This window comes from Falco cherrug, chromosome 13 (genome assembly GCF_023634085.1).
Source record: "Falco cherrug isolate bFalChe1 chromosome 13, bFalChe1.pri, whole genome shotgun sequence".
NCBI classification, from domain to species: Eukaryota; Metazoa; Chordata; class Aves; order Falconiformes; family Falconidae; genus Falco; species Falco cherrug.
This window is the reverse complement of record NC_073709.1, coordinates 23,181,685-23,207,494: the sequence shown is the minus strand read 5'-3', so window position 1 is coordinate 23,207,494 and position 25,810 is coordinate 23,181,685. Positions and strand designations below refer to the sequence as shown.

General features: G+C 35.8%; 1 protein-coding gene across 5 annotated transcripts in view; it reads right to left on the bottom strand.

The window, feature by feature from the left end:
• The window catches only part of SYT14 (synaptotagmin 14), a 94,116-nt gene that overhangs the window by 44,315 nt on the left and 23,991 nt on the right, over positions 1-25,810 (bottom strand). For 2 of the 5 annotated variants that reach the window (XM_027805156.2, XM_027805157.2), the window contains exons 1-3: positions 21,551-21,650; positions 19,311-20,596; positions 14,799-15,017 (exon numbers count right to left, since the gene is read on the bottom strand). In XM_027805156.2, coding sequence (XP_027660957.1) covers positions 14,799-15,017; positions 19,311-20,259 — 1,168 coding nt within the window. In that variant the 5' untranslated portion in view covers positions 20,260-20,596; positions 21,551-21,650. Of the gene's footprint in view, positions 1-14,798; positions 15,018-19,310; positions 20,597-21,550; positions 21,716-25,810 lie in introns of those variants that run through there. The other 3 variants (XM_055726113.1, XM_055726114.1, XM_055726115.1) reach the window with 2 other exon arrangements.

The following is a 25,810-nucleotide window of genomic DNA, read 5'->3' as shown; positions in this document are numbered from 1 at the left end:
TTGACCAGTCAACAATTCAGCAGTGATGAAATGTGCAGTTTGATTCAAAGTAAGACAAGGCTATTTAAATAACTCAAAATAAGAAATGGGTATTGAAACATTAGAATTTTGATAAGCGATCACAGCTGCACTAGAATTAGTTTCTATAGCAACAGAGGAAATAATATGGAGAATTGCACTGCAATACAAGATGGATTCCTTACAAACACTGCTGTTCAAATAGAAAACTTTAAAATTATTCACTGCATTAAAATATTTCTATTAAAATGGTTATTCAAATATCCTATAGCTTGTACTTCATACATTGTTCTATTTTCGTTCTCCAGGAATCTATCTATTCAAGTTTCATATCACATTTTCACACTTTCCCCCATTGCTTACCTTCCTATTTTAAAATTAATTAAAGTCACTTATTCTGAAGAATACAGTATCTTTGATCTCAAACTAATCTGCATTTTCAATAATTTTTTTTATTACCCCTACACAGAAGCACTCATTACATTTATTTTTCCAGCAGTGCACTTGTAAAACATAAGAGAATGCTTTAAACATGCTATTCATAAGAAGCTGCATCACAGCCGTGAGAATTAACATCACTATGGAACTTCCGAAACTTGTAGTCATATGAGACTTGCACTAGCTTTTATCAGTGTGCACTCTCATGTCCTAAGCATGATTAAGAAACCATAGCAAATCTATTAGTATTCACGGACCGAATACCCATAAGATGGTAAGATAAAAGCCTTTTAGCTGAGCACATCTTTAGATATCAAATGTTGCTCATTTCTAACACTAAGAATTATTGTTTCGTTGCATAGTCTCTGGTTCTAGCTATTTTTGGCAACTAATTAAAAGCATATGCCTGAACCCTTTATGTATTTTGCCCTTATAATGAGACCTATTACTCTAGCTTATTCTATCCTTTTGAGTTCCAAAGTATCTTTCGAGTTACCATGGATACAAGTGATATGCTTTCTCCCACAACTGCTTTGTGTGCCTTATCAAACACCAGAAAACTGACACAGTGGGAATCTGAGCCATCCATACAGGAGGAACATCTAACCCCTCGGAAGTGTTCCTGGTTTTTTTTTTTTGGCTCCCCTCAAAAAACTGAGGTATGCCTTATTGTAATAAAACAAACAAGCAGGTTCTTTTCTATCTGAAATCTAGTAGCTTTGCTCAAGGAAAACAAAATGAAAAAAGGTGCAGACATAAAGCAATTTAATCTGATCAACTCTGAAACAGTGTTATAATGAAAATGGGAGTACACAGAATTATTCTGAAGTTTCCTGTTTATTTTGCGTTGACAGAGTTTAAGTGTTTCTAGATCAATATATCCACTGGGGATGTAAAATGCAGCAAATTTCAGAAAGTGTTTCAGAAAGGAGTTGCAGAAAGATTGCATGCAACCTCAAGATTATGCATAAACTAGAGTAAATAAAACACCCTTAAAAAGAAATTGTTAGGCCTCTGTATACCAATTCATTATGGGCATTTTCAGATGCAAATTGCATTCCAACAAGCTGGGAATAATTTGTACTGATCAGTGAAGAGGGCAGTTAGTAAACTGATTTTTTCATTATGTTTCTGTATTCTGACCTCTTCTTAAAAACAAAAGACTCCCACTCAGGCAGCAAAATTTACGCAGGATTCAAAAACCAAGTGCTGATACTAACATAATCTGAATTAATGTATAAGTAGTAAAAGGGAATATCCAGAAGGAAAAATAAATTATTGTAATATGAACTTGATACAGATGCATTCAGAACTATCTCTCAACTTTCAATGCATTAAATCACTGGAAAGACATCAGCTGCATAAATCTGCAATGAAGGCAACTAAGTGCTAGAGAGCCAGAGAAAAATGGGTAAGCAAATGCTGCTCTTGCCCCTTTTCCTCGGTTATCTAAACTTCTCTAAACATTACATCAAAACACTCAAAAAAACAACTTACCTGACTTGTTCATACCCACAAGCTCAGCCTTGCTCTGAAATACAGATTTTGAAGCATAATACCTGAGCCAGAGACACTGAAGCGTAAAAAGCAGACTCTTATGCTTGTTTGTATTGATTATATTGATTATAAAATAACTGTATCATTCTGGTAAAGTCTTCCACAAGCACATATGAACCAGAGACATATTAAATATTTTCATTTTTCTAACAGTGTCACTGTAAATTAGACTTATATTTGCACGGATTTCATAAGATACATTTCACTTTTACATTTAACTTTGAACTGCCTCAGGTAATGATATTTTCTTTTGGGGGTGAAAACCATCTACATAATGTTTTTACTGTGAACATTCAACTAGAATTAAATCTCGCTTCTTCCTCCCCACCCCCCAAAATTTCTTTTAGAAGTAACTGAAAGCTAGAGAACAATGAAAAGGAACTCAAATTTGACTACTACATTGTGATATTTATGGTAAATCATCTGTATTATCAAATTATTACTAGTTGTGTAGTTTAATGTTAGAATCACTCACACACAAAAATGAGCAGCTGGAACAGCGGAGATATTTACACGATGGCTCCTGCCATTACATTCACCGTTACACATGCTATCAGTTCTCTGTATAGTATTCTCCTGGATTATCTGCACAAAATCACACAAGAGACCTCCCATTCCTCTCTGAGTAGAATGCAAGTGTGAACTAGTATTTTTTAAGATATTAACTACCATTGTTAGCATCCTTCATAAAAAGGCTTCTTAGGTTCTTCTTTTGCAGATTCTCAGAATTTGTCTGGAAACTGCCACCGTTGTTCCCTACACCTCTGAGGCCAACCCATTGCCTTTAACACTAACGACAACAACTGTTTTTATTTGCAAAGATTTTCTTCTCATATAGCCCCTTCTTGTTAACAGGAAGGAAGTGGCACCAGGAGCAGCAGATGGTTCAGGGCAGTGGTTCTCATTGCCAGCAAAAGGAATTTTGCTCTGAACAGTCAAAGGTAACAGCCATTATCAAACAGGATGATGAGTTTCTCTGAAGGAGAGCATTAGATGCTAGTCTCTTAACAGCTTAATTTTCCCTCAGTTACAAGGGAAAATGACCATTCAGCTCAAAACACTTTTTCAAACTTTACCAGACCTACTCAAGAGTTACCTATTTGACAAATTTTCTGTGTACACACAATTCACGATCCAAGATTTGACAGGAAAAGAAAAAAAGGTATCAGAGCAGTACAATCAACTTAATCTTCCAGAAGAGCTTCTTGGAAATTTTCATGTGATTATTCCTACACTATAATTTAAGCAAAGAAACATTGTAAAATCCAGGAAAACGACATCATTATTCTCTCTCATTTTTCTCACAATCTAAAAATAGTTCCATCCTGGCATTACATACAGAATTTAGCAGAGCCAAATATGAAGCACTCCAAACAAAATAGTTTTGAAAGGGTAGGTACAAATTAATGCAAAATTAGACTAGTGTTCTGTTTTGTATCCATCGGATCTTGAAAATAAGTGCAAGAGATTTTTTTGATTTTCACTCTAGTCATAAAATTGCCACAAATTCTACATATGCCACAGAAACACTTCAAAGTATAATAAATCTTAATAACATCTACCATAGATGCTATTGTACTTCTCATTTCAGAGTTGCCTTTTTTTCCTATTAAAATTCACAGGATTGGAAAAAATTCTAAAAAGATGTTATCTGTTTTAAACCTTACTAACATGTGTTTTTAGTGCTGAGGATTTAAAAACAAAGTTTCAGAAGTCATTACATGTACTACCGAACTACAGGCTGCTAAAATACGCACAACAAATCAGATACAACAAAAACAGAAACTATGAGATACTGGAAGCCGCAGAAAGTTTTAGCAAAATCAAGTAATATTCTAAACAAGATTCCTTGAAGATATGAAGAAATTAGTCTAATCACTAGTGTTACCTTGACCAATTTAAACCAGAACAGATGCTGCCCCTCTTTTTTGCCAAAAGATGCAGAGTTGGCCCTGACCTTTCACTTATAAGTGCGTTGTCTGGTACAGATGTCAACTCCGTGCAGTAAACAACAGCAATTGTGTCACCTGTTCAAGTCATATACATAAGCTGTATTTGTTCAGGCTGAGCATTTTCAAAGAAAAGAAAAATCACACCTGAAGTCAGCCTCTTGAAGAGATGAACCTTTTGTAGTTTCACTCTCCCAGATTTGGATTTTTCAGATACACATGCTCTTATCAGCTCTATTTTTAACCTGCCGCTTATATAGGATACTTAAAATTCTGAACATGTTTACATTATCCATCCAGCAGGCTAATGGAACTGCATACCAGACAGTCATGCATAATTCAAATCAATATCCTCAGGCTTGCAACTCTTAAGTCAAAGCTGCCTTTAAATAAGCTGGGTGTGACTTTAACATGAATAAAATGTATCTAGTTTTTAACCTTTATCTGACAAATTGATGTATTTGCAAAGGAATGTCATAAATCTTCTTTAAAAATTAAAAAAAATAGAAAATCACGATAACCGAAAATCTTTTAAAGAACACTTTTAAGGACAAAATTTAGAATTTAGTCCTTATTTAGTCAATTTAGTCAACAAGACTGAGCACAAAGGTTTCAAATAGAGAGCTGGGTATTTTTTAAAATTTTTTTTATAAGCAAAATTTACAAATATATACATAAAAACACATCCTGGCAGAATATTACATAGTGTGGAAAGTGAATGTAGCAGGATTTCCTATTTACAAATGTAAAGATTGAGCTTTAATTGAATTGGGTGTAGGTGACTCCACACAAGAAAATCTTATACCTAGTTAAGCATGTCTGCTAGCTTCTCTCTAAGGACCAGAATCAGAATTTCCATAATAAAATACTATTTTATATATCCTTTTGAGTTTTCCTATGTGCTTTCATGATTCCATCACAGCAGATAACCTTCAGCCACACTGAAATGACCAGAAGCATGGCAATTACACTAGCTAAGGATCTATTTCCAGCTTACTTGTGAATACAGTGGAGGAAAGGTAACTGCAAACAAAAAACCTCACACCCCCCATCTACAAAACTCCCCCTCCAAACAAAAAGAACACAAAACAATAAAAAAAAAAGGGACTCAAGTTGTATAATAGATCACATCATGTTTTCCCTTTCCCCCAAGGAAAATATTCCAATTATTCTTAAAAGTTAGGATAACTTTATAACACAGTGTTGCAAGTAGCACCTAAGAGCTTATTTTAACAAGAAAAAAACCCATGAAGACAAACCCTTGCCTGCACAGAAACTACAGACACAATTTCATGTTGTTTACTCAGATACAATACAGTCTCCCAATAAATATAAACAATTAAAGTATCCATGAAAATAGTCATCCTAACAATAAAATACGTTATTAGATAAAATTGGTAATGTTATGTTGTACAAGGACAAAATATTAATTAAATAATTCCAAGAGAATACTTACGATACAGTTATAGATATCTGTGCAATTGATACATGCACATAAGAAAAATAATATGCACTGACTAGGTAACAAACCAAAAAGAGTTCAAGTTACAAAAACAGCTCCTTGTTCTTTGAGCAAAAAGAGGGTTAAAATGTAATGTGATTAGATTATAAAAAAACAGTCCTAATGATAACTGGCCTTTAACCTAGGGGAAAAAAAGCACAACTGGGAGGCAAACATTAGTTTGAGACTAGAGTTAAAATTTTTCTGGTTTTAACCTGTAAAGTTAAAAAGAATGATCCATTTATCCATAGGCATTATGGAGGAAGAACTGATAAAGTGTTGTTTTGTAATATTCTTATGTAAAGTTGTAATAACTTTTTTAGTTCCCATATCTATTTAACAAGTACTGCTCCATTCTGCTGACTGTTCTCAGCAGCTGAGTACTGGGTGCATGCAGGATGACACTCCTTGTTCTAATGCACCATCTAAAAAGAGATTTCCAGTCTACTGTTCAATCCTGTTTCTTAGTCTCTCATTCCATGGTAAGAGCCATGGGATCTCTGTAATTAGGGTTAAGGTTAATGAAAATTGTACCTTCTTTTGTCTATTTTGTGGAAGTCTTTCAGAACAAGACCTGTCTCATGATATACATGCATAAAGATCAATGAAATTCCTCCCCTATATCACTAGAAATTACCATAATACCAAGAAAAAAGAATGCCCATACTCGATAGCTTTTAGATCGGTACAAGAAATACCCAGTTTGCAATGTGAATTCTCAGAATCAGCAAAAGCACCAGGTTCATCAAGAAAGTGATCTTTTCTGCTGATACAGTACTACCTCTTGCGTTTACATCACAAATCAGTTCTACATTTTATTAATGTAGAACATTTATATCAAATACAACACCACAAGGAACTACTTCAGCCACAAATATATGTGAACTTTTCCTAGTTAACAGCAGATCTTGATTCTTTCATAAATTCCAGATTCAAAGAGATGAGAGACTTCTTAAAATAAAGTTTACAATAAAATGGAAACTTTCCTGTTAATAATTAACGTATGATTTACATCGCTTCAGAGACATCATATTGCTAAGGGTGACTTTCTTCAAAGCCTTCACATCAATGCAAAGGGTATTTCTTCAAAGACTTCAAAATGCTGGCAGGAGGAACCTGATTTGTGAGACTACTTTGCTCACTTGTGCACATCAGGAAAAAAAGCCCTCTCCCATTGGAGGGCAGTTTTTCCTCCTGTTTGGAGTTGATCTAGCTGGAAAAGGAGTTTTCCTGTTAAAAAGCTTATCACCACCACTGACTTTGAGTTTTGTTACTAGTTTTCCTCTCTCAGCAGTAGATGACATGCATGCTTTAACATCATCTTTTCCCAGCATCTCTGCTGCTAATCAGAGGGTAAATCCATTATTTCAGGATTATTCAAATTCATTCTATGAAGACATTTCATGTGTTTCCTTTGGTTGACAAGGCTGTGCACAACTTTGATATCATCTATCTGGCTTTTAAGTTAAAAGTTATCCATGTAAATCTATTCTCTTCCAAACTTTGTTTAAACTCAGACATAGATGTCCTTTTAAATCCCATGTTCACATCTTGCCTCTCCATAGTATTCCTCAAGAAAATTACAAGAATAATACTGAATTTCACATGTACTTTCTACCCTATCTGTGAATTTTCTCCATTCCAGGTCTCCAGACTTTGTAAACACTATGCATTCTGCCATTCGTGCAGGTAAGGAACCACAACCACAGCATGAAGATACCCTAATATGTGAAGTTCTCTGCTATCGGGAACTTTTAAAAAGACAAAGGGTAACGCTTTCTTGGGAAGTAAAAAAAGAACTGAATTCTGTAAAACTGAATAAAAGACAGAGCAAAAGTTAATCTTTAAATCACCTTAGTCCCTGCAATGCTTAGTTGACTATATATTTTTGGGAAATATGCATCATAATTTCAAAAACTTAACAGAACTGACTTCCACTATTATAGAACAATAGAGGACTGCCATAATGCACTAAGATGATACTCTGAAACTCTTAAAAAACCCCAACCAACCAAACCACACCATCAGAGAAAATAAGTAGAAAAAAATGGAAATCAAGTTAACTCTGGACATTGTTCTGCAGATCCTTAAATTACAAAAGTATCTTTTCTTTTACACAATACCCTGAAACATTCCCTTGATATGGCTGTGGATTGAACTGCTATGCTCTCTAGAGGCTTCAAAACCACAAGAAATTCTTTCTCCAATTTTTAAGGGCTTGGAAGCAATGAAGACTCACTCCAGTTTACCAACAAACGAGAGGTAGACACACATAATCAGGGGTCAGACTTTGTAACATTAGTATTGCATCTTTGCACTTTCTCTTGTACTACATGAAAATTTTTAATTACTCTTAAAATAAGACATGTCAAGGGTAGATGCCCACATAATAGAAAACAAGCATAAGCAAGCTGGATCGACTAAACAAATATTGTAATTAAAAAATCCCCTATTTCTCTCCCAAAGTCTGCAAAAAGTGCATCAAGAATGGTATCAGTTGATAGTACACAAGCACTATCAGCTGATATATACAAATATGAGTGTCTGAACTATCTCAGAGCTGTAACATGAGTCAGCCTTCAAAATACACTCTGAAACATTTGGGAAACACTGCTCTGAAAATTACTTAAGACTTGTGTTAAGTGTCTTTACTGAATACCCTTTCAAAGTATCTATTTGGAGCCCTAGGTCTACCCAAAGCTGCAGGCCAAAAAGAGTATTTTGTTCCAGCAGGTATTACACCAGAGAAATCTCACAGGTAAACTGATAAAGGCACATCAAAGAAAAATGAGTGGCCACCTTCTTCCTAAATATTCTTTCCATTGTATTTCTAATTAATTTCTTTAAAGCACATTAGAGGAAAAAGAAGATAAATAACTATTTAAGTTATGATCTAGTATTCAACTGAGCTTTCAGTCTTCCAGTCTGAATACCAGCTCATATTCCCTGTGTGCCATCATCTTCTTTGCTTGAAATTCTTAGCATCTGAAATGTACGGATACATAGACTGATTTTGAAAGAACTTTGTGGCTTTAGTTTACTGAACAACAGCACAACCATACTGAAGCCCACACTCTACAGTTCTGAGACAAAAAAAATTCATTCACACTTGCCTTGAAAATAGATCTGCTTATATGCAAGGACTAATGACAGAAACTAAACTGGAAAACATATGGTTATCATGGGATTCACTGATTCTTCCTCTCTCAGCCTGTCCAGTGGCTTTCACCTTAGCTTGACAAGTCTGAAGAAGTCGGATCCTGCTTTACAGAAGACATTTACAGAGAAAACCCACCCCAGGTTCCTTTAACAAACTGGGGAGATTCACCTGTATACCAGTTTTGAGATGCCTGTGAAAGAGGTTTTGGTCTTGATGTTGGGTAGATACTGAAAGAAAAATCTATATATATACTTCAAGTAGTTCAGTGAAGAGAGTTTTCCCAAGACATGAAAACTCACAAGAAAGAAAGAAAAGGCAAAAAGCTGCATACAGAATCAGATCCAAGAAATTCCAGAAGAACAGTCGCCTTCACGTGCAAAGATTGACACCGAGGAGCAAGGCAAACATATGTCCAACAGACACACCAACATAAAGTGCCGAAAGCCTACAGAAGAATAAAAGTGGAGAAGATAAACTACAAAAATAACATCATATTCTACCTTCACAATATGGAAAAGATGGATAAAATCCAGTAGCATATGCCTGCTAGAGCAGCAGATTCTCATTTAAGAGAACTTATGTTTTCTCACTGCAGTCTTTTAGTGCTTCCATATGTTTCCAAAAAACCTTGTGAAATGTAAGGCACTTGGGCCAATCTCAGAAATAGAGCCTCTGAACAAACATGTCTTCAGCCGTGGGGCTTTATCAATTGAGAAGTTAGAAAAAGACTTTTAAATAGGCTGGAGACAGAACCTGTGGTTGTACTGAGCTGCTAAACTATAGCTAAATATAGTACATCTAAGTATGCTAAGTAAGCAAGCAAGCTTACTACTTTTTTCCATTATGGTGTCACTTTGCTTCAGAATTGGGATCAGTCCCCCTTGCTTGCTTCCTAATCTGGAATTTTACACAGCTGTTAAAGAGGTGATTTGGGCAAGACATGCTTTAAGAACGTCACAAAATAAAAAACCAGACTGTATTCTTCCCCTCTTCTACCTTTCTCCTCTCAAGGGATTCAGACAGTCCTGATTTCAAAAGCAAAGAAGAACCTGCAGCTTTTGAAATCTGCCTGCAAAACTGTAATTTCAATATGTTTATCCTAACATTTCAAAGTTTTAAAACTTCTGTTTTTAGGGATTTCAGGGACAGCTTCCTTAAAGAAAATATATTGCACTTGCCTGTGAAGCTTATAGAGAGAACAAAGACACAACTTGCTTGTATAATGTTTGAGTTTTTAAAGTTCAGGAAGTAGCCACTACTGGAGACAGGTTAGTTTAATATCATATAATATGTTTTTCTGAAACTGAAGTTATTAAGAAACTATGGTCCATTTGAGATCACAAAACATAGATACAAAAAAATATTTCCAATTACCAAAGTACAAAGAATAATGCCAATTTAAAATTTAAAGTTTGTACACTTCCTTATTTAGATCACTATTTCAATTCATAATCTACTTGTTAGCTGAAAAAGTTATTTTTCCTTTTTTTTTCTTTATTTTCTGACACAGATGTGCAATATCATAGCCTATATTAATCCCCTCTTCCAAAATATTACAAATAATTGGAGCACATAAAAGCAATACTACGTATTCAACTGGGTAACAGCAGCATTTGAAATGGCAGGGAATAATACAAGTAGGATGCACATTATAAAAAAAGAGCAGTAAGTTGTATCAGGATATGTGTCAGGAAAAAGAAAAAAACGTCACTTCAGAAAGTATCCATACTTTACTGGATAACATGAGAAAGAACAGAAAGAATATCACTGGCAAAAATAAGATTTCGAACTTTGAGCTGACCTTAGAACTCTGGGAGTAAGCACAGAGACTGGGTTAAGTCGACACATACGTATCAAGAAGTACTATAGTTATACAGGTTTCTTTTTTCTGTGATTAACACTTTTGGGTCATTTGTGCAAGAGTTGGAAATCGCAGGTGTAAACCTATCTTCTCTACCATTTTACTTTGCCATTCTGTACCATTTTACTTTTAATGACATTCGACATCATCTTGGTTTTCTAATGAACTACATCTTCCTTTAGAGATACTCTGGAATTAAGCCTGTCATCCATGAGGAGCTCACTGCAGAAGCTGTGTATTTACACTAGCTTGGAGTCTGTAGAAATACTTGCATCTAAGCACAATATACATTTTTTTTTCATTTAAAAGATGTACTATAATTCATCAAAATCTAAGTGCATCAGATGTGCTACACAAATATAGAAAAGGAATCAGATGCTGGTTATAAGCAGGTATTTGTGAACCACAATTTTAAAACCTGAATTTCATAGAATGAACTGAAGTGCCACTAGAACATTCCATCATCGAAATAACACCAACAAAACCCACAAAATACATTGCTTTCTTCATTTAACTATTAAAAACATTATACAAAATGCCCTGTCAGTTCTATATAAATATGCTGAAAAGAAAGATTAATATGGCCATCTAGAGGAGAAAAGAATGATATGAAAACATACCACATGCTTTTTTCAGGCTTCAGAATAAAAGGCATTTTTAGAAGCATGCAGCCATAAAATAGATGTAATAATCTAATTATATAATTGATAATAAGTGAACATTAAAATAATATGACCAGACATTTTGATGGTCTTAGTAATGGAAACATATTAATATTATACATGCTTTTAGCAACCCAAGCAAAGCTTACAGGGTGTCTTAATAAAGGAAAAATTATATTTTTGCCTCATTGTTAAATTTGGTGCATGCACTGTTAAGTGCAGACACATCTAAACAAACAAATTTAAAAAGTGAGGACTGAAGTGCAGAGTAAACAGTTACCAGTAAAACTGTTTATCGACTCCTTTAAAAACGCACAGCAGACTGTTGCAAGATACAACATGTGATAGAGATTAACTGCTCAAGGGAAAAACCCACAGAATTTTCTGAAAACCGAGTACCATTTTCACTGCTCATATTACTTTACCTCTGATGGAATTTTTAATGATATCATCAGAGGCTGATTTACTAGCAATGAGCAGGGGGGGAGCAAAAGGAGATGAGACAAAAATTAATTCTGTCCTGTCATCACTTCACCGTAACACTATCAAGCCCTGCTCAACAGATGGACTGATTGGTGCCTTAAGCTGGAAGTAGCACTGAAACGTTTTAAGTCTTAGAAGTAGAGATGATAAAGCACGTATGAGAAAACAGAAGCACGCAAATATATTGACAATCATTTATCATTTTAAATAAAGTACATAGGAATACACTGCTTGCTCCCCCGCCACTACAAAAAATGGTTCTATCATTTGTCTTTACACTTCTTACAAAAATAATTTGTCATAAAAACCAAGTTTTCAATGAAAAAAATCAGGCATCAAATCTTTCACTGATTTATTTTGCGAGTTTAAGGAACAGTGAAGTTTTGAATTTTTAAAAATTACACTGAAACATCTAGAATGTTGATGGTCTCCAGTTGGAATCAGACACTTTTGATCTCATCTGTTCAGTGAACTGCTTCTCTGAACATATAAGAACCGATTGGTAGCGACAGACAGTCTCTCATTTATTTCTGACTGCAGACTTTCTTCATGTGGTTTCTACCTTCCCATTTCATCAAAGTTCTAGGTTGGGCAGCTTTCCTTTCGTAATGATCATAACATAACAAGGCATACTCTGTCTTTTCCTCTGTTCTAACACATCTTTATTATTGTGCAAAGATTCTTTATGTTTGAAATATTTTAGGAACATAAAAAGTACTAACTAATTATTCTAGTGTGCCACCTTCAGGTCACTGAAAAGTGATAAATACTAGGTTGTTAATCTGCTGCCACGTCCAATATCATAAAACTCTTTTTAATAGTATTGAACATAATTTTGTCGAGATTAACAGATTACAAAAATGAGACAAAATCATCACACTAATTTGCAAGCATTTTGTAGAAAAACGTAGAATGACTGCAGACTATCAAACAAAAAACATTGCTGATTCTCCACACCCTGTAAAATGTGCAGAGAATGCTCTCACAAGCAGCAGCAAAAGCAAAATACTGATAGTATTAAAAGTTTTCTTGAAAGTAGACGTATGTGGTTACAAATTTACAGTTTTCTAAAGTTACAATGGTTTGACAGTTTGTGCTTCAAAAGTTTTTTTCCAAACCCTGAATGTTCTTTCATTACAATAAATTCAATTTGCATACTAATTTTAGAGTGCATATGTGAATATGTATATATAAATGGGGTTTACATCCAGCCAGATTCCTGAATGCAAAGAGCATTCAGATGGGATAGCAGCTGGTGACAGGTATCTTTAGCAATAGAATTAAAAATGAGAAAGGAGAGGGGAAACTATTCTAACTTTCCTAATACAATACTTGGACTTGCCAACAGGGTTCTTTTGTCTTAGATCCTAACCATGACATGGATTTTCAGGCTGGAGTTCTTATTCCCCAGAAAAGGATAAAAGTCAGTGACTATGAATTTTGATGATCTAAGAGGATGATGATGAAGGCAATTATTAAAAAAAAAAACAACCACCACACACCAAACCCCAAAAAACTGGACGCAGGCTAGCACAATGCCTTTGGAGCTTAAATCTTATAGGGCCAAAGTAAAAAGCTCATATGAACTGAGAACATTTCACTAAGAAGATCAACTAGGTGGGTTAAAGTATCTGAGCAATTATAAAATAGAAAGAGGAATGTCACATGGTCTTTCCAACATGAATTATTCTATTACTATTTCAACAACTGGCCTCAATAGTTTGAGGAGACAAATACATTATTCTGGGTATCTGAAAGTAGTCTCCTTGTGTAATTACTATATCTGGTATTATTTTCTAATAAATACAATTGAGTTTTCCACCTCCTGTTAATACACATCACCATTCTTTCCCAACAGTGATATAAGCCATACAAAAAATTAGTATTTTATCCGTTATATTCTCCCCACCAATGCTGTTGATATATCTCAGTAGATATAACAACAAAAAAGACCCCCATGATACTTCCACTATCCCTCTTCCTTGTTGTCCTTCTCCATCACAGTATCTAAAGATCAGTTCTTACCACCTGACCTTACCTCTACATCTCCTTCCCTCTTTGCTGGAAAACTCAAAGACTGCCAGCCTTCCTGCAACTTAACACCAAAGGAAATAAAAATTTCTGTTGATCAGGAAGGAATCCTCTTACTCTGGAATTTATTTCAATTATAGCTTTCATGTCCTTTGTATCTTAACTTGGAATCATGAATGGGTATGCACTAATTTCAAATTTCAGCGGCAAACAGACTTTTATATAATTACATAACTTTGTAGAAAATTTAGATTTTTTTTCCAGCAGTTCAGGACTGTATAGAACATTTAAGGACAGGTATCTTTTAAATATATGTATCCATTTTTAATTAGGGAAAATAAATCACTAAAAAACCTTTGCTTTTTAACATATCAAAGGGACACCAACAAATATCTTACTACAACACAGCATCTATATTAGAATGACTTCTACGTAACTTCAAAAGCTCATTATTCATGATAGATACTGGGTATAGAGACATGGTTCTCACACACAGCTATTTTCAAGCACAAAAAACATACTGACAAAATACTGACAGCAGAATTCTGACCCTCTGTATCAGGCACTCACGTAACGTAAAGTCAATAAATATATACCATAGAAGACATCCATTGTTTACATCCAACTTTTAATGCCATGGAATAAATGCATTAATCTAATTTTTGTAATAATTTATTTCTGTCATTTCAACAGAAGAAAAGATACAGAACATTCCAGTAATGCACACGGCCATGACCACAGGCACTGTAACCAATAACCATTCCATTTACTTTGCTGTTAGGACAACTTATCAACAGAGGAATAACAGGTCTTCTTTGTATTTTTAATGCCACAGAATTCATCAAGAGTTGCCACGTTTCCTTCCTAAATCAAAACATTTAAATTCCCCCCAAACCAAAATGACTAATGATGAAATTGTATGAAACTTAGCATAACAAGATATCATTTGCAGTATTTCCAGAAGAATACACACAAGTCTGTGCCTTTTTTTTTTCAGCATGCACAAATATAAAGATATCTGGATATTTCTTGCAGACAGTGACTATTTGCAAGTCAAGCTGTCCTCGTCTAGGACTTACTTATCCAGAATATAATTCTGAAATTTGGAATCAAAGAAATGCTTTTAAATTACTCTTACCTTCATCTATTGAGGCTTCACTACTGTATCCATCATATTCTGCAGACAGGGGACTATATTTTTGTCTGGTTTCCCATATATAGTTTTTTTGCTGTCTGCCATCCACCACTGGCAGCCTGGAACTCTGGGTTCTAGACAAGGCCTCATGATATTTACCCAGTGCTTCATCTTCACTCTCAGATGATGAACCATGCTGGTCTTTACTCATATAAGAGTTGTCTGTTTGAATAAAATAAAGCAAATCGACTACAGCTCAAAATAGAATACAAGAAAATAACCGTAAGAGGTTATCACTGAAGATATTTAAGCTATTTCAATTAAAATGTCTGTAATATTTTAAAAATATCATCTTGTTGTAATTGTATTATGTGACTTTGTAACTGGTGAGAGCTATTTTTTTTTTCTAGAAAAACTGTAAGATCATTAAGCCCTAAAAAACATTCTAAAACCTATTCAATAGAAAATGGATCAATTTATGTAAGGCAGCACACACTGAAGTTCTTGAAACCCTTCATTAAGAAAATGCTTAAAATAATTTATGTAAAATACATCCAACACTGCTGCAATATTACATTTGGATACCTAACATATCAGAAATGCATCTGCTGATCCTCCATTCCCAGCTGATTTTTGCTGTAAGCATGCAGTATAACAGAAATGAAACTGATTTACAAAGAGAAGCCTACAACAAAATCCTCTTAGGGTATTTATGTCGGTAGTGCTTAAACCTCACAATAACAAATAGGAAAATGCTAGTGAAAGATGTTTGCATGCACAATTTTATTTAGCTTAGAATAAACAGCCCCTTGTTCAGTAATAACTGAAATTAGTGCAGATTCTCACTGTAGACATCTGGTAATAGCAAAAATTGCAGAGAAGAATCCATCTAGATTTTTTTTATACCAGTTCTTCTATAATGCCCACTGCTGTGGCCAACTTTTTCCAATTACATCTCAAGTATGACTTGCCCCCACAAGGCAAAGATTCAGCTGCATTTTTATTTCTGTAAAAGGAAAGGTTCCTCCTCCCTCTTCCAAACCTCAAAAGGATTCTGTCCAGATTCAACGTGCAGAGGTTCTGTAGCTCTCACACACTAACACACATAACAAGAGTTCATGTAAGCTCAATAAAGGTCAGCATTACCACTGATCCGTGGGCAAGCGCATGGCATACAATTTGCCAATGGATTTCCATTACTGGCAGAGCTCCGAGATGCCCATAATGCTGTTTTTCAGCTCCTGATCCTGCAAGGATCAACACGCTACTCACTCAACTGCTCCTCCCTCCCTGCTTTTTTGCTCTCCTCCCAGTCCCTGTCCTTAGCTCTAGTTCTGCATTTCCACTCCCATTAGTTTCTGTCTTCATGCCCATACTCCTCTGCCTGGGTATTCCAACTAAATGGGAGATTCAGCTTTCCCAAAATTCAGCCATTTAAAATTAAAGTAGCGTATGCCAGCCATCTAGGCCTCTTTTACAGTCAAGTGTTTGCCTCTTCCTACTACAGAGGTCCTTTCTTCCCACTTTTAGGTAAGCCTCTAGAGTACATGAGTAAAATCACTTCTCATAGAGGTCCTCTTCTCCCTGGTACTCGCACAGAAAAGCCTATGCTGCAAGTTTAGGTAAGACATCTTTTGCAAAGTTACATTTATATGAGTAGAATCACATCCTAAGTTCCTGTCTCCTGGGCACATACTCCAGGTTCCTGCTCCAAGCACCCACTGCTGGTCTCTTACGGGGATTTCCTCTTTATTCTCTTTGTCTGTTCAGTCCCAAATTCTCTTTACTTGCACCTAATCAATTACTCATGTAACCTTAGTCCCTCCACCTTCACGTAATGCTATCAGTTCTCTCCATAGCTATCACCCATCCTACCTCAAATCCCAGTCTACCACTTGCATCATGTCACATTTGTTCAGGATGTTTCTGTCTTCACATAAGTCATATTTACTCTCAATTATTCTGTTCAAACTTCCAGAGTCCTTCAGTAACTACAAGTATCAAAAGCAGGGTAAGACCTGCTCTGTTCTTCAACCCCTACAATGAAACATATGAATGCAAATGGGTTGGTCAGTGAATTTATATTCTAAAAAGTGGTTACTATGCCTTTTCAAAAGGCAAAGTTCCCAAAGATTTACAACTTGGTCAAGCCTTTGTGTTTTTTCATATAAGAACGTGGGCATCTCTGACATGGGAAAAGTGCTCTCCCACATTTCAAGTACATACTCCAATATACAAAGATGCCAAAGCATCTTAGTGAAGGAAATGTGAAATTTACTGATTTTTTGCACAGATAACCAGCATGTTCTTTCCCATATTCTATTCCTGGAAACAGCTAAAGATTTTAAACATTAAAAAAAAAAAAAGAAGAAGAAAAAAGATTAAAAAGGGATCTCAGACAGAAAGCATGCCAAATTTCATCCCAAGTATTTCAAATTTGGCACACAGTTTTTAGAAAACTGAAAATAAGGTCTTGAAATGGAAAATGTCAGGAAACCTTACTGCAGATGGTGCTACCAGCTCTACATGCAATGTGTATATATTCTTAATTTAGTGTTTATAGGAAAACTGGTGCCTTAAAAGACTGCTAATGAGGAACCAGATCTTTCAAATCTAGGCTATCAATTTTAATTCTAGTCTAACAGATATGGTTCTTCCCGTTGTATGGATGGTTATAAAGCAAGCTCAATTTCACTGATCACTTATCGAAAATATCACACCAAACAGGATATATTCTGGCTAGCAGATTCACTGCAAGAGGCTGCTCAGAAAAAGGAACTTCCTTTGCTGGTACACAAGAGTAAAATTTTATATCTCATATGGCCCTCAACAGGTTGAAACCTGCCACCTAGGAAACTTCCACAGATTTCGACAACTATAATTAAAGCAGAGCATACCAAACCTAAAATACAGTCCCAGACATCAATATTAGATGCATCATTTATCATTACAACAAATGTATTCACAAATGTGAAATTAGGTTAATTAATCAGTCTGCATAAAGAACAGAATAGTATAAAACATCATAGCAACATGTTTGAAAGAAGTGCTGAAAGTTATGCTTCTAATAATACACTGCTGTTTGCACGCATCCAGAATTCCCAGTGATACCAGATATTTTTATTTCAGTTCCTACCATAAAAGAAAAAGAATGAGTATGTATACTATTGTTACAAGTCATGCAACAAGACCTCTTCAGAGGACTTAAACACCTCATTAACATTAAAACACAAGCTATCCATGCTAACATTTTTTTATATGAACAATGCAAAACTGTTTCAGTATCTTGGGGGAAAAAATAGCTTCCTGTACATTAAAAAAAATCCTCAGGGTTTTATGCTTGTCCTTGCCACCTATCTTTTGACTTTTATGTCTTAGTTGGAGACTTGCCTAAGAGAATTCATGTTCTCATTAAAAACTTTATTTGGCTAACACAGGTCATATGTAATTATTAACCTATTGAAAGCTATTCACTTGCTTACTATCGGACCTAAAATGCCATTTGTGATAGAGAATATACTTTACCAATATTGTATTACATGAAGAAATAATAGATAAGATCACAGTTTATCATACAAACATGGAAACCACCTCCCAAATCAAATTTAAAAAAACAAAACCAACCAAACAAACAAAAAAACCCAACAACAAAACAAGTAACTGAAATTTTCAGATAAGGGAAAACACACACGCTGTAAAAAAAAAAAAAAATAAATTAAAAATCTATCACAAAATCATTCATTTCTCTACAGAAACAGCATCTCCAGAAAAGCCTGTGTTGTTTTCTAAAAAGTCATTAAACAGCCTGCAAAACAATTGCATAAAAACGCAAGGGTTTACTTCTTACTCACAAACTATTCTTGCAATTCTTGCAATTCCACTGTCATATTGTTTAAGACTGGATGTTGAAGACAGCACACAGAATCCACATGAACAATTCATAGGTTTTCTTTGTAAGACTACAACTTTAAGACAAGCTTCATTCATTTATATACTTCAAATCACTTAATTGCCACTTCTCATTGAGTTTTGTGTCTTGAAATTACTGTCTTACGCATCCCAGGAATACATTCTGAAGCTCTACTATAATGTAAATTTAACAGAAGTTATTTGTTCTCTTTATCATCTTACCACATTTATGAAATCCTTTTAAAATATGCAAAATAAAAACCACTTTCACAGAACAAGTGTTAATTTCCACTATTAATTAATTCATAGTTTGCAACAGAAACCACACAAGGCACTGCAGAGAAGGTAAGAAAAACTGCATGTAGAAAAAGAAGACTTAGAACATAGGAAAGGCATTTATTAATCACTTACTTTAAGTAATAGTTTAGAAAGTAATTTACTTCCAAGAAATTTCAACATGATTAGAGAATGAAGCACTGACATAACACACCTACTTCCATCCACAGGAAACACTATTATTAAATGTGTAAATTTGGTGAAAAAAGTAGGAAGTATCATAAGTTTCAGGAAAGGTTGAAGAATGCAGTTTGCTGACAGACTCCTCACCTTTTCCTGCTGTCTTCTTATTACATAGCTCTCTCTCTGATTTCTTTGAGCTTTTCTTTTTACCTGATTTTGCAATTGTAGTTGACACATTGTCTTCATCCTTTGATACAGATTTTCCTTTTCTGTCAAAAAACGTTTCAGATTTCTTTTCTTTGATTTCATTAATGCAAATGGAACGGTCATTGTGCATCTTCTTCAGGATGGAGTCTGATAATTTTTGCTTCTGTACTTCAACAAGTTTTATTTCTAAATCTTGAACATCATTTGTACTGTGCACTTCATCAGAATCCTTACAATCAACTCCAGGTGACTGTGGTCTGATTTTTCTATGCAAGTGACTCTTCGAATTATCTGATACTGCATGTAGGCAATTGTCTTGTTCCTCAAAAGATTGCTCCACTGTAAATTTATTATTTTTCGGGTTACTATCCTTCTGGAATTTATCATTTACAAAACACTCATTTCCACCTACTGCTTCCCTTTTAGAAGGTCCTCCTACAGTCTTCAGATCCTGAGGTACTTCTGTATCATGTAAATGATTATTAACACCTGTGCCTTTCAACTGGCACTGTTTTCTGTCCACGATATGGTCAGATACTCCATCTTGACTTTTATCTTCTTGTTCAAAATCTAACAAATTAGAACGAGCCTCTTTATGTTCTGCAATACCTCTCTTTGCTTTCATATTGATTTCCTGAGAATGAGTTAATGATGGTGCCTGTTCCTCTCTCCTTTGCGCGGGTTTATCATTCTGTGTTTTGGAGCTTTCATCTTCTGCACGAAGGCCATTTATCATGCTTGTTACTTGTTCTGTTACCGAATCGGCTACACAGTAGCCAACTTCTCCAACAACACTGGTCAGATCATCTACAGCACTGCTAAGTGTGTCCACCAGAGAAGACACAGAGGGAAGGCTCAGATTTTGGTGGAGGTTTCTGAAAAACGCCATTTGTCCAACCTATTCAGCAACAATTTTTAATACCAAAAGGTCTTCTGTTTCACAAACAGATCAAATCCATTTCTTACAAGTTCAATTTCAGAGCTATTTGCTTTTGCTATCTCAAACTCAACACATTTACCGGGGGAAGCTGCAGCTATGCTCTTTCCATTCAAAATGCATTGAAAATAAGAAAGCAGCTAAGGAAATATCTTGAAATGAAGCCACAATCAACCAGCAAAACCATAGTCTTTCAGCAACTGCAGCATCAACTAGCCATAATAAAATTCATTATTCTCAAAAATAAGACAATTGTGTGAAGTGGAAATATGGGTTTTTTTACTCTAACCTGCAAAGAAGAAGTTGTGAGACATTTAAATTATGTCCTTTCATCAATGTCACACTAAAACAAGCTTTTAATGTAATAGCTGCACAAAACCATCATGGAGACTTCTTCACCCCAAAATATTTTGTGTCTTTTACATAATGTAAGATATTTCAGAACACAAAGACTTGTTCTGAAGCAAAGAGAAAATTAAGGTGACAACTTATTTTCGGGAGCCGGGGGGGAAGGGGGGTGGGGGGGAGGAATTTTCTGTCTCCAGCAAAATTGAAAACAAAAATTTAGCTGCACCTTTTAAAGAGGTAGAATGGAAGAAAACCTCTCAAATTTCCCATTCTGTTCTCTGGTGTCTGCCTCTTCCTCTCAAGTCAACTAACAATTTTCACAGCCCCAGAGTAGAAAGGCATTATTTTACCAGCCCTCAGTATCTTTTTCAAGGTCTAATTTTTTTCATTTTACATTAACCTTAAAGACCTTGTTCTATTAAAAAAAAGTATAGAAATAATTTGTTAGTCAGGGGTAAGATGTCTTTAGTTTTTAATGTTTTACTTCTTTAAAACTATTTTCCAGGTGAGTAAATGCAAGACCTTCTCCAAAAGGTCAGCGAGGATTTTAATAGGCCGAATCAAAACCCAATAATCTCATTCACAAATTTACTTGAGAAGATTTAATTATACACAATTGTGGAACGTTTGAAATACATTCAAGAGTATTCTCATAGTGCAAGAGAAATATCTTCCCATAAGTAAATGTCAACTCCTCAGTTATATAGCTGTAGAATTTCTGTGCCTTGTGAATACAAATGTTTCTTCCTTCCCACATACTGCACAGTCATGGGAAAAGTCAACACTCTGTGTTTTCATCACTTCAGTCAAGTGATTACTTGTGTATTTCTACATATCCCTGTAAAAACGTGTGATCTTATAATTACGTTTAGTACACTCCATTTCAGATACTTACAAAGTTTATCTTGTGAATTCTTTCTTGTAGTGTATCCTGAATCAAGATCTGGGAAACCACTAACATTTTCAAAACAGATCTTCTTATTAATATATAGGAAAAGTAGCAACATGAGAATAATGAACACTCCAACTGCAGACAGGAATCCAATTGCTTCAGGAGATACTAAAAGAGAAAGAAACACATTTTAAAAAGTCTTGTAGAAGTTATAATATCAGGACTGATTGTTAATAAATACTATTGAAGTTCCAAATATAAATGCAATATATAACTAAAAAAACACCATTTAAATTTGAGTTAATGTTTTATCATCTTTTCAAAGGACAGAAAAGTATCTGGTCCTAATCTAAGGGAGGACTGACATTGTGTGCAAGAGGTTCTTGGACCCCACAACAAGACAGGGTCTGTGCAGAAAACAGGGAGGTTATCAGCAGATGCCAAGGCTGATAATTTTTGATGCAACATCTGCGAGAGCAAGCACTGGAAGGGAGCTAAGAGCTTTCCCCCTTCCTAGAAAGGGCTGGAGGTTTGGCTACCTGGACTCAGGGCCACCTCTGAGACAGTGCTGCTGGGGGGAGACTGAGCCCTTGCTCACGAGGATATTGCCTCTGCCAGCCTTGTTATGCTCACCTCCTGGTCCCTCTTCCCTTAGGGACCAGCTGGCCCTTGCTGCTCCCTGACAAGTGGGATACTGTGTGAGCAAAAAACAGAGTAAGAAAAAGCACATAAACCAGGATGTTCCTTGCGCTGGTATGTGTGGCACTTGCATATAAACCAAGAAGGGGCTATGCGGAATAGAGATAAAGCATACTTAATCAAAACCAGGCAGAGAAAAAAAGGCTGAAGTAGACTGACATGTCTTCGTGTATAAAATAAAGAGTATGTAATTGCATATACAAGGAGGTAATGAAAGGGAGTATCAGGCATCTTTTGCTGGGGTGGAATCTTGCAAGTCCATCAGTACCCAAGTAATATCAGTGATACCATTTAAGGCCAAGATTACCTAGGAAATGGTTTTAGAAATACGAAATCTGGAAATGAATGTAGCAAACCGGACCAAACGGGGAAAGAGTAATTAAGGGGCTGCTTGTTTATTTGAAAGGAGAGTGGGGAGAGACGGAATATAAAAGGGCAGCAAAAAAGAGAGTTCAGAAACTTAAGAAATGTTATAAACAAGTTATAGAAGCAGGAGATGGCAGATCTTTTGACCGGAGTGCAGATACCCACAGACTATAATGAAGCTGACCTGCTTCATTAATTAAAGCTGCCAGCAAGTCAGAGGGAAATCCCTTGGGCAGCCCACTGGACTCTCCACTGGGTCTACATCTGAAAGACTTGAGGGGAGAAGCTAAAGGGTGACAGAATAGCAAATTTGTTATTAAATATGTGGGAGGTTAAAGTGAAAGGTTATAGAACTATAACTCAGTAATATTTGGGTGCAATTTATATGAAAAAACTGATAGAATTTAATAATTGCATGCAAACAACAATAGTGTAAAGCATTATAGAACTGCGATTCAGTGGTACGTTTACTAGTTAATTAATCTGTTAACTGGTTTATTAGTAGTGTGCTGATCACTTCATAAATATTATAGCCTCTTATATCAGGTATGTTTCAGACCTGCATTCTAAAGATGGAGAGTAAAACCCTGATGTAACAGACACCTTAAAGAGTGTTTTTTGTGGCCTCAACACACACACACATGCATCTTTCAGGACTGAACACGGCTGCATTCATCTGGAAGAAAGATAGGTTTCACATATCCCCGTCTTCCTGCTGGTTTTGCTAGACTCTAAGTATCTCTCTACTCACTGCCATAAATCCCATTCTTAGGGGTTGACTTTTTTCCTATTTATAAAAGACTGATGAATATTTATCAGATTTATGAATTCCGTTTGCCAAGATCTTGGCACTTCACTTTAGGAATATAATGCTGTGTGGCATCTTTCACTATGTAAAAAGGAGTGGGATTAATGAAAAGTTAGCAACAGAGTCCACATTCTCAGAGATGCAATACAGAAGGAAAAGAGGCAACAGTCCGAAGCAGCAACAAGGAAAATTCCAGCTGGAGTGGAGGGGAGAAAAACCTCCTGAATAAAAGGGCTTTATCACTGGAACAGATTGCCTAGATCACTTACAGAACCCAACTTTAATGTTAGCCCTGCTTTCAGCACGGGGATGAACTGCAAATTACTTCCCCAGGAGCCTTCCAAATTAAATTATTCTCTGAGTCTCCATATGCCCTTTGTTAATCTGGGCTCACACTTCTATGTAAAAGTGCTGACTGAGAATCACATGCAGTTACACAACCTCCTCAGCTGGTTTTTGTGGGATGACAGGGAACATTTGTGTTTGTAGTGCTGTTCTTAAATAATTATACAGGTGTGTTTTAAAAACTGGAAAAAGAAGATCAAAAGAAATGCACCTTCCACCACCTAGAAGGAATTGGTCAGATTTCCACTTCTGTTTTGAGCTGGGCATCCAGACCTATGTGAACCTGTGAAAAATATTTTTGCTACACTTTTTACCTCTGACCAGAAGAGATCACTTAACATTGTGCCTGAAAATTGGCACACAAAAAGGAACCTGCCAATAACTTCAAACCACCCATCCTGACAAAATTACAAAATTACTAAAGAAATACTAAAACAGCAACTAAAGAGGTCTCAAAAGGATAAAGCAGACACCCCAATTAGACTAAACCTCTATTTAGTCAATATCAAAATTGAATTTAATTTTTTCTTGTTCTATTAGAAATGTTAGGAAAAACATGAGCAAATCTCAAGTGAGTTAAGTTGGGAACACTGTCTTCTGAAGAACTGAAGGCAAAGCCAGAAATAACTGGAAACCTTCACAGTCTGACCCTTCACCTCCCAACCCGCTGAAGACCAGGAAAGAACAAAACCTATGAGAACACAGTATAACTTCTCAACAGGGCCAGAAGAAAAGGGTGCAACAGGGAGGAGCAGGCAATTGGTATTTTCAATTTCAGACAGTATAACAGAAATACAAAGACCCATGGAGTAACAGAGTTCCTCATCAAACCTTTAAGATGAGCCATCCTGCTGCATCAAGCAGAGCAACAAGGTGAGAAAAGTGGAATTCTATTCTGGACCAGAGAGGAAAGGAAGCTAAAACTCTTTTTGAAGTATTTTCATTATCATGAACAAATAGAAGAAAAAAAAAAAAAAACCAACACATTCTTTTGCTCATGAAAGACCTTGGTTGCACACCCTACTAAGATTACCTGATACTCCCTTAAGAAGTCTGCCTGGAATTACTCATCATTTCATTGAAATCACTTGTTACAGCTGAAGTTTATGGCAATTCTGCCTCACGCTGAAGGATTTTGTTTGGTTTTCAGTTAAAAAATAATAGTTCAGCCATGACCAAGAATGAAATGAAGAAAAAAAAAAAATACCACTATAGTGGTGACCAATTTATTAAAAAAAAAACCACCCTAGTGTTCCCTGATTAAGAGCAAGGAAAACTGGGCATGTCAAGTGTTCATTTATAATTTTTCAGGCTTCCATTTACCATTTTCATGGAACCTTCCTAAATATGGGAAAGTTCCGAGAGATTTGACAAAAGCCTCAGTTTGTGTATTTTCATTTTTAACCTCAAAGTTTAACAGATGAAATCTCCCAAGGCTCTGCTGGCAGAAGGTATGTCCCCTCCCAAGACTGCATATGGATAACTGAAAATGTCTGGGGCTATTGGCACAACATCCAGTTTTCTTTGAACTATTGATCCTGACCCCCAAATGAGACTAGAAACTGGGCCAAGAGCAGAACATTTTCATTCTTCTATAGCTTCCAGTTCTAACACCTATCAAACACAACAGCAGCGGCAGGAAAGGCAGGAAGAAGAAACTGCAATTCACCAGGACGCAGGAACCAATAAAGCGAGAGTGAAGTGGAAGGTGGCAATTAGGCACAAGTTAATGATGTCCGGTGAGGAAATGGGAAGTATGAGTTACGAAGGTGCAACATGGGGATAGAGTACACAGAACAAGTTGGAAGGCAAAGGCAGAAAAAGATGAGAGTCTAGGAAGACTAGAGAGATAAAGAGACCACAGAAGTTTACTTATGAGGATAACTGCTTTATTACTGGAGCAGGCTGTCCTGCGGAACTTTGCCTGAATTCAGTGTCAACACTGCTTTGAGCAGGAGACTGAACTGAATTCCAATCATTCTGTGATTCACAATAAAGGACAGTGTTTTCTTTTAATAAGATAGATTAACTGTACAGCATCTTCA